At 35.8% G+C, this 9,886-nt stretch overlaps 1 protein-coding gene across 3 annotated transcripts in view; it reads left to right on the forward strand.

The window, feature by feature from the left end:
* The window catches only part of MRE11 (MRE11 double strand break repair nuclease), a 62,633-nt gene extending 53,334 nt beyond the window's left edge, over positions 1-9,299 (forward strand). For all 3 annotated transcript variants that reach the window (XM_019737562.3, XM_019737559.3, XM_074335591.2), the window contains 3 exons: positions 1,411-1,478; positions 6,510-6,588; positions 9,105-9,299. In XM_019737562.3, the coding sequence (XP_019593121.2) occupies positions 1,411-1,478; positions 6,510-6,588; positions 9,105-9,161 (204 nt within the window). In that variant the 3' untranslated portion in view covers positions 9,162-9,299. The remainder of the gene's footprint in view (positions 1-1,410; positions 1,479-6,509; positions 6,589-9,104) is intronic.
* Positions 9,300-9,886: the final 587 nt, after the last annotated feature.

The following is a 9,886-nucleotide window of genomic DNA, read 5'->3' on the forward strand; positions in this document are numbered from 1 at the left end:
GCAGCACTGTTACATTTTAGACCACATAAGTCTTTGTTGTGAGGGACTGTCCCATGCATTGTAAGATGTTTAACGACATCTTGGCCTCTAACTACTAGATACCAGTAGTACCACCCTGGTTCTGACAATCAAAAATGTCGCCAGTCATTTCCAAATGTTTCTGGGATGGAACGATTCAATGTATAGAATCATTGTTGTATATCACACTGCCCTAGCAGCCTTTTCTCAATTTTTGTTCTTCTTACTGTCTCAAGTATGGGATACAATTTACCACCCCCTTTTCGAGAGAACTTCTTTTCTATCCTGATTCTAATCTTCTTGTTTTGTCTCTCTTAATTTAATCTTTTTTCTCTTCTTCCTATTATTCACTTACATGTGCTAGTGTTTATCCTGAGCTCCATTTCATTATTTCTAATCAACTGTTGCCTGCTAATGCTTCAAAATCATCATATCTGAAAACAAAATTATCATCATGTTTGCAAGGTAGCTTCCCTGATAGATTTTTCTATCATCAGGCAAGAACGTAAGTTCAAAAAGAACAGATCATGCCAAACTAAATTTTTTTCTTTTTTTGGTTGAGGATACACAGTGGTAGATTAGGGGAGTGTTGAATGCATTTGATTCCGTCAAGGCACATGTGACAGACAATCTTCTGATAGTTTTATGGACAAAATTTAGGAATATTGGCTAGATTCATAGCAGCTTGTACAGCAACTTCTTCATTTAATGACTTTTGATTAATAAATAGTTCAGTGTCAGCCTAGACAGGGAGGGCTCAGGTGCTGTTTTTTTCAGTATTTTATCCTTGGCTTTATCAGTTAGATGAAGACTTAGAAAATGTGAGTATTAAGTGTCAAGATAACACAAAATGTAGAGGAATAGGTAGCATTTTTGATGTTAGAATCAAGAATCACAAATATCTATGGTGGGGTTTAAAACCAACAAATGGCGTTTAACAGCAATAAATGGAAGAGAAAGATAGATACCCAGCACTTGCAACACAGTCTTAGACCTCATTTAAAATTGGAAATGGGACACTGATGATCTAACTCCTCATTAGAACCCAAGAAAATCACAGGGCACTATCTGCACACAGCCCCCTGCAAGTCATTCACCAAGCGAACTGCACGTTCTTTTAGGTACCCAGGCTGCCATGGTGGCCAGGAGAGAAATGAGGTCGCACGTGTTGTATAGAATACGACGAGTATGTGTGAAAGAGGACTGGTGACATTAGAGGGATGCCAGGCTGAGCTTTAGTTTTAATAATTGTTGTTTGCATGGTTTCTGCCTCCACTTTTGACTTTTTTTTATATTAAAAAAAAAATCTGAGATTCAGTTATCGAATTCATTTTTATGTAAATGTTCTATTGCCACAAAAATTATTTGCTGCTTTGTTTTTTCCCCCCTTAGGTGATTGAGGTGGATGAGTCAGATATGGAAGAAGACATTTTTCCTACCACTTCAAAAACAGATCAAAGGTAGGTGCAGTGACTTCCTGCAAAAAGAAACATCTGAAAAAATTAAAAATTATCCTGAATTCTACTTATATGTATTTCTACGCCATAGATGTTTAACAGATTTATTTTCAACTAGTCAAGTATGTAGAGAAGTGAAAAGCAGACCAAGGACTATTTCATAGAATCGATAAAGAATTAATTACAAGTATTTTCATTGAAAATTTAAATAACATGTAATTCATTCCCTTTTGTCTTTATTACCCAATGGTTTTCTTGATGGAGAGTACTGTATTCTCTCCAATTAACAAAATAGTTTTGTATTGTGCTAATACTTGATTTCAGCTTCTGTTTATACTCATTTTTATATACTAGATTATACAGGGTGCTATTGCTAAACATTAAAAAGCGAATCACATTGACTTTCTCTGCCTTCAAAGTACTTCCATGTTTTTTCTGTCCTCTTTGGGTTTTGCTTATTACCGTAAGTCTTGACTTAATTCACTATTAATCATTTTCTTCTATGTGTTAACATTTTAGGAATACTGTTTTTTTCTGTCCTCTTTGGGTTTTGCTTATTACCATAAGTCTTGACTTAATTCACTGTTAATCATTTTCTCCTGTGTGTTAACACAGTGACTTAATTCACTATTAATCATTTTCTTCTGTGTGTTAACATTTTAGGAATACTGCTTAACTAAAGCTCAGTTAATGAAAATTTCTTCTTAAGAAAATAATCGACAGCTTTTTTTTAATACTTATTTTCTGTGTGAGCATTATATTAGGTCTGATGGGGAACATGACAAATATTTACATATGGTTACTATCTTCAGGCAATGTAAATTATAGTGGAAAAGAGAGTTGAACACATTTCAATCCATTAAGGGATGATTGAATCAGTACATAATTATGTGTGAAATTTTTGTGATACAAACTAAGTATGAGTGCTTGTAGGCCCTCAGAAAAAGGAGCAAGAAATGTGGGCTCTCATAGAAGACAAAGCTTTTACCCCAGGAGTAAAATGTACCTGAGATTTTAAAGATAGAAATTAGTTGGATTAGTGGGCTGGACAGTGACAGCCGAGATTAATGACATGAGCAGGAGTTACAGAAATAAGGGGGAGATTGAGGGACAAGCTCTGGCTCAGTGTTTCTCAAACCTTTTTACGTGATTTCAACCTTTTTTCATTACCTAAGGATACAAATAAAATTTGATTTAAATTAACATGACTTAAATTTAATTTGGAAATTAAATACTAAAGAATGAAATTTTGTTGGGTAGGATCAAGCTTGGGGGGGCCAAAAACAATTGTAATATCTAAGAGTTTTCACCCACCCCATCCCCTGGTTTTCATTCCATGGGTGTGATATTGACCCCACTGAGAATATATGCTTTATGTGAATTAAGGGTCTATGTTGGAAAAATTGGTAAGTAGAGGTCCGCAGGTAAACATTATGCTAGGTGCTGGGGATAGAAATATAAAAGAAATGTCTCCTTCCTTCCAGAAAGTGACACTTTAGTGGTATCCTAATCAAAGCACTAAAGTCCACCAAGATAAATGTTTTATTCAAAATTAGTGAAATCTAAGGGAAGTGCCAGTGCCTTCCTAGGATAGATTATTGAAAGTTTTACAAGGAAGGTAGGTAACATTTGAGCTGATAATCAACATATGTGTCAGAATGCTTGAAGGAAATCATCAGGGTGCGGCAACAAAGAGTAAAGTCACAGGCCACAGATTCCTGCTTTGAAAGCGTGATCAGAGACGGCCCCTGAGGAGGTCACATTTAAGCTGAAATTTTACTAAGACAGAGTTGGCCTTGCGAAAATCAGGGAAAAGCACATGCAAAGTCTCTTGAAGAAGAGACAAGCTTACTGCAATTTAGGAGCCAGTAACTAAAACGTGGCGGGAAAGGAGGTGGTTAGAGATGAAAATAGAAAAGAAAGGCAGGAGAACATCATGAAGCAGGAACACATGAGCAGGGTAAGGAATTTGGACTTTATTATAAATGCGAGGGAAGCCAGGGAAGGATTTTGAGAGAGTAGTGGTACCATCTGATTTACATTTATAAGGATCCCTGTGGTGCAGGAGGGCAGGAGTGGAGTGGGCTGACCTGAAAGGTAGGTATTCCAGGTGAGAGAGATGATGGAGGCTTGCACTGGAGTGGTAGCAGCGGAAAGGGAGAGAATAGACAGTTTCAAGATAGATTTTCAGGTAGACGTGACAGAAATTGGGGATGGATTAAGTATCCTTTTTCTCGCTCTCATTTATTTATTTATTTATTTATTTATTTATTTATTTATTTATATAAGCATGGACTCAAGGGTATTTATTCTGTGGATGATAATTCAATATGAGTGTCATTTTGCTTTCCAAATTACATTAACTTTGGTCACCAGGAACCTTTTCAGATTGAGTCTTGGGTTCTTTTGACATGCCCTCGTTTAAAAAAAAAAAAGTTTTTGAGTACTTCCTTACTTTGCGGTGCTAAAAGATGTTCTAGGATCATTTTGTATTTTCCTTGCCCGGGCCTTACAATCACGGACTGGCCCATGTGGTGAGAAACTGAGGATTCCTGCCGACAGCCATGTTGAAATGAGATACTGCAGCCCCAGTCAAGCTTTGAGATGACTGTGGCCCCTGCTGACATCCTGTCTTACTTGGTGTACTATACCTAGATACCAGGGACTGGGGGGTTTAAACCACAGAAATTTATTTCTCACAGTTCGGGTCCCTGGGAAGTCCAATATCAGGGTGCCGACAGATTCGATGTCTGCTGAGGGCCCACTTCCTGGTTTGCAGACAGCCATGTATCCTCACGTATTGGAGAGAGCTGGATTAAGTATTTGGAGTGAGGGAGAATGAGGAACCATCGTTGATTTCCACGTTTCCTGCTTGAGCACTTAGAGGGTACCATACATTGAGAAAGACATCAAAGAAGAGAAACAGATGTTTGTAGGGGGTGATAGATAATCAAAAGTTCTGCTTTAGTTGTGGAATGTTTGAGATGCCTGTGAAGTTTACATGAAGGGAAGTTTTAGGTGATTGAGTCCAGAGCTCAGTTTATTTGAGTCCAGAGCTCAGTTAAGAGGTTTGACTGATAACCTAAATTTTTGTCTCAATAGCATATAACTGATACCGAAAGCCATTGGAGTGGATCGATCACCTTGAAAGAGCAGTAGAAAGAAAAGAGGGCTATGTTCTGATCCTGGGGTTTCAACCATTAGAGCTTAGGTAAAGCAGAAAAGACAACAAGAAAGACAGGAGAAAAACCCAGGACACTATAGAGTTGCTGAAGCCAACGCTGGCCTTTGTAGGAGTGAAAATTACCAAGATGGGCTCAGATACAGGTCAGTCTGTGTATCTGTGGTAGATAGTTGAGGATAATTGAGGTAATTAGCGCATATGAAGATTTACTTGAATTTCTCGAGCTTGAGTTACATGTATTGAACAGGACTGCTTTGCTTCCAGCTGACAGAAACCTAACTCAAGTTTCCTTAGGGAAAAAGATATTTATTGGAAGACTATCAGGATATCTCAGTCCATTGAAGGAAGAGTCCCTTTCTAAATACTTGTTTGGTCGTTCTTGTCTTTGTAAATTTTTTAAAGCAAAAAAAAAACACACCAAAAATAGTTCTAGCTTTTGGGGTTGTTTTTTCAATAGAGGATCGATAGTTGAGAGGACCGTAGAGATTCAGCTTGTATGGGGTCCTTAGTTTTCATTTTTTGAACTAATGAAAATACTATTTTGGTATATTTGACATATTTTTTCTTTAATACCCTTAAATATATCTTGATTTTGTTAGCATTTTGGGTTGTCTACTTTTCAGTAGAATAAATGTCTGTTGACTTCTTATTTACTCATGAGGTAATAATAACTGAATTGTGTAGCACTCCTATGTGTCAGGTACTATTCTGAGCCTCTACATATGAATTAGCTTGTTTGGGGCTCACAACTACCCCAGGCGTTAAATGTGGTATATACCGTCATTATCCCCATCTTACCTTTGAAGACAGTGCGGAGGGTGGGCTAAGTAACTTACCTGAGGTCACCCGACTAGCCACACAGCCAGGCAGCCTGCTGCTCCAGAACTTGTCTCTGCTGTTGCTTCTTAACATAATAGATTAAGCTCTCAGACCACTGTGCAGGCAATAAGACTTATTTAAATGATGAGAGGCAATTTAGAAATTAACATCTTGGCAAGAAATCTGAAATCAGTTTGGCAGATTTGTGTTTCTGATGGCAGCAACTGAATAATACAATTTAGGCTAGTTTTGAAGAATTATTTAATAATGGCATGGTTTGTATGGTTATTTCACTCATAATATAAACTGTTTAAGCTTTGCCACTTACTAGGTGTAGTCCTTATGTAAGTTTTTTGACTTCTGTGTGCCTCAGTGTCCCTCATTGTAAAATAAAAATAATATTTACCTCAAAGGGTTGTTATGAGGTTTAAATGAGTTAAAATTTGTAAAGTGCTAAGTACAGGGCCTGGCACATAAGCTATACACATGCTTATTAAATAAATTAAATAGCAGGCTAGGGAAATAGAACAGGAGTGATACCCTGTTTCCCCGAAAATAAGACCTAGCCGGACAATCAGCTCTAATGCGTCTTTTGGAGCACAAATTAATATAAGACACAGTCTTATTTTACTATAATATAAGACCCGGTCTTATATTAATTTGTGCTCCAAAAGACGCATTAGAGCTGATTGTACAACTAGGTCTTATTTTCGGGAAAACATGGTGTTGACATATATTAACACATTTAATCTTTAAAAAACTATTCTTATCCTCATTTTACAGTAGAGAAAATTGAGGCACAGAGAGGCTAAGTAACTTAACCTAAAGCCACATAGCTAGTAAATAGCAAAACTGGAATTCAGACCCTGGCTTCAGAGTCTTTTTCCTCACTATTAAGTTTTTACTGCTTCTATTATAGGTTGAAGGGAATGTTTTAGTTATTTTTATACATAGCTACTACTAGAATGAAAGCCACCTTTGCTGAATTCTCTGGTTCATTTTCTTTGTTTTTTTCCTTGTTTTTGCTTCAGGTGGTTGAACACATCATCATCGAGCAAATCCATGTCCCAGAGCCAAATAGCTAAAGGGGTCAATTTTGAATCAGATGAGGTAATAAAGTACTATTGTTAAATCTTAATTTTTCACTCTATAAAATTTAAATAGGAACTGCTAAGCTATTTGCCGGAAATTATTTTTAAACATGTTGTCATTGATGCCCTTCCTTTGCACTATAGCTAACCTAATGTTGAGTCAATAAGCAGTATCCGTTGAGTGCTCATCAGTGTAAATACCTCAGATGTAAAAGGCCTGCAGATTTTTAAAATACGATATTCACTCAAGTCTTATTTAACTTGCCCAGTTAACAGTAGGATCAGAAGCCTAGCTGTTTAGGCTTCTGTCCTTTATATTTGGAGAAATGTTTGTGATGATATCCTAAAAGCTTTTAACGTTACTTACTGTATGCTTCACACATTTCATATGTAAGATGGTCCATGGTGATGATTTGCTTGTCATAGGGGTGTTCAGATTTTGACTGAAATGCCATATGGCGGGATGTGTTCGAGACTGTCTGGATTAGAAAACTATAAAATCTCTAACTTAACTGAGAAGACCTTTCCTTTTCCTCCACGGCTGCCATTTGAGGAGCCTTTTCTAGTTTTTGTTGAATTGTTGGAAGACGTTTCTCTTAAGCCTGTCACCCCTTTCATTTATTTATTTTTATTTTTAAACATTTCTAATTGTGGTAAAAATACTGAACATAAAGCTCGACCACTGTAACCATTTTTAAGTGTACAGCTCACTAGTGTTTAGTATATTCCTATTGTTGTGCACAGAGCTACAGAACTTTTTCACCTTCCAAAACTGAAAATCTCTGCCCATTGAACAACAACCAGTCCTGCTTTCTCCTTCCCCCCAGCCCCTGGCAACCAGCATTCTACTTTCTGTCTCTACGAATGTGTTATCATATAGTGTTTGTGTTTTTGTGAGTGACTTATTTGAGCATAACGTCCTCCAGTTTCATCTCTGCATGTGACTTACCCATTTTATTTTGAGCTTCAACTGTTGCTGTCATGTTCCCTGTATCCCAACTGTGGTTTTGAAACAGCTTGAGGAGAAAACTCACCAGAACTCAGGCTGTAGAGAAAAAAATGGCAGCATGAGCTCATCTACCAGTTAAATACTAACATGTTTCCTCCAGGAGGAAAGTGAGAGATTGTTGACTGGTTGATAATTTCAAAGCATCTAAACTTTGAAAGTGGTTGGTTATATGTTAGAGTTTAAAATTTATATAGTTTATGTTTACTGCAAAGAACTATTAACAGATACTCTACGAACCTTCAATTTGAATTTATCTCAGTTTTATTAATAGTAGTAGCAGAAAATGAATCAATAAATGAAAGTGAATTTTTATTTCTTAAGGCCTTCATTTCTCAGCAGAGATAGCTAACTTAGCTAACATTTGAATATGTTAATACCACCAATGAAGCCTAACACCAAGTAATTATTCCTTTTTATTAATGTCTTAGAAGAAACAAATCAAAAATTTACAGATTTGCTTTTTCTTCTGAATATTTAGTTGTAGAATACAAAAGAATCAACTTAATGTTATCCTTGTCAAATTATGTAACTTGGACTTCTCTGCGGCTCATTAGTTTTCATTCTCTTTAATTAAATTCTTAGTTAATTTCTGATATTCCTGTCTTCTCTTATGATGCATATAATCTACAGCCCAGCAGCATGGGAACTCTTTGAAACTGAAATATTCTATCTATTTCTTTTTCCCAAAAAAATATTTGAAAGATTACTTTGCTAAGTTTTTTTTTGCATCAGTCTGAGAGTAGCAATTTATTTCTAGCACTAAATGAGTGATGAAAAATAAGAATTACAGCTATTTCTGAGTTAGGTCATCTGGCTTCATTATTTTTCTGGCTGTGAGTTTTTAGAACATCAGATACTTCAGGAATAAAACATAAACGAAAAAAACCTATTCAAAAACCAAATAGAAATGATGTGAAGAGTATTTATTTTTCTGGTTTGCCCATACCTTTATTTAAGGTTAATAGTTGAGAGAAATATATTTGGTCAATATTGTAGGTATATACACACAGATATCTATCAGGATAAGTTTTTATTTTATTTTATTTTTTATTGGGGAATATTGGGGAATAGTGTGTTCAGGGCCCATCAGGTCCAAGTCGTTGTCCTTCAATCTAGTTGTGGAGGGCGCAGCTCAGCTCCAAGTCCAGTTGCTGTTTTCAATCTTTAGTTGCAGGGGGAGCAGCCCACCATCCCAAGTGGGAATCAAACCAGCAATCCCTTTGTTAAGAGCTCACGCTCTAACCAACTGAGCCATCTGGTCACCCCAGATAAGTTTTTATTAATGCTTGCTAAGAATTTAAATGTATTTCAACAGTGAAATAGCTACTAATAAGGAAGGGAGGAAGAAAAAACATAAATTGACAAATTATCCATATAGGAAAGGAAATTAAAAAATGAAAGTCTACCTCATGTGAAGGGGGAAAATTACTCTTTGTTTTGGGTATTGTTTTGACCATAGGAACTTCTGTTTTTATCTGAGTGAAGTGTAGAATGATTATTAACATAACATTTGTATATCATTTCAGGACGATGATGATGATCCTTTTATGAACACTAGTTCTGTAAGAAGAAACAGAAGATAATATATTTAATGGCACTTTGAAATTTTCAAGATTTCAGGAAAAGTCAAAATGTTACAAGCTAAGAGTTTACAGTTGAAGATTTTTAAAGTATTTTTGTTAACTGAAGAATTTGAAAGAGACTGACTTAACACAGAAACTAATGTATAAGAATTTCTCTGTTTGAGTATCATTTCCTGAACATGGTACCATTACTTGAGAAACTTCCCAGCTCAAGGACATGTAAAATAGCATTGGCTTTCCTTATTTTTTTATCTGGTTGTTAACTTTCATGGGGACGCTGTATAAAATTTAGGCTGTTATTTTCCTGATATATATTAGTGTATGTCTTAGTCAGCTCTGTGCTTGAATATCATTCTTGTTATGAAAGAATTAGAATAAATATACCATTACACCTTTCTGCTTCACAATCAAAGACTATGTTGGCATTTTAATGTGGTTACATTTAGCCAAAGTTGAGAAAAAGAGCTTGTAAAATTTAACCTCTTATAATTTTATAATTAAAATCTTATAATTTTAATAATTTCTAGAGATTCTTGATTTCATGAAGGTGAAACAATCTATGCGAAACTGTGCCTAAACACACTACTGTTACTGAATGTGTGTTCTCTTTCTAATGCTTATGATAGTATTAGCCACAGCGACTTTGAATGGTTAAGATGTACCTTATCCTTTGAATAATTAGATATAAGTTTGTATTAAAAAATAGAACAAACTCAGAATTATTG

This window comes from Rhinolophus sinicus, chromosome 14 (assembly GCF_057876585.1).
Source record: "Rhinolophus sinicus isolate RSI-liver-muscle chromosome 14, RSI-T2T, whole genome shotgun sequence".
Taxonomy (NCBI): Eukaryota; Metazoa; Chordata; class Mammalia; order Chiroptera; family Rhinolophidae; genus Rhinolophus; species Rhinolophus sinicus.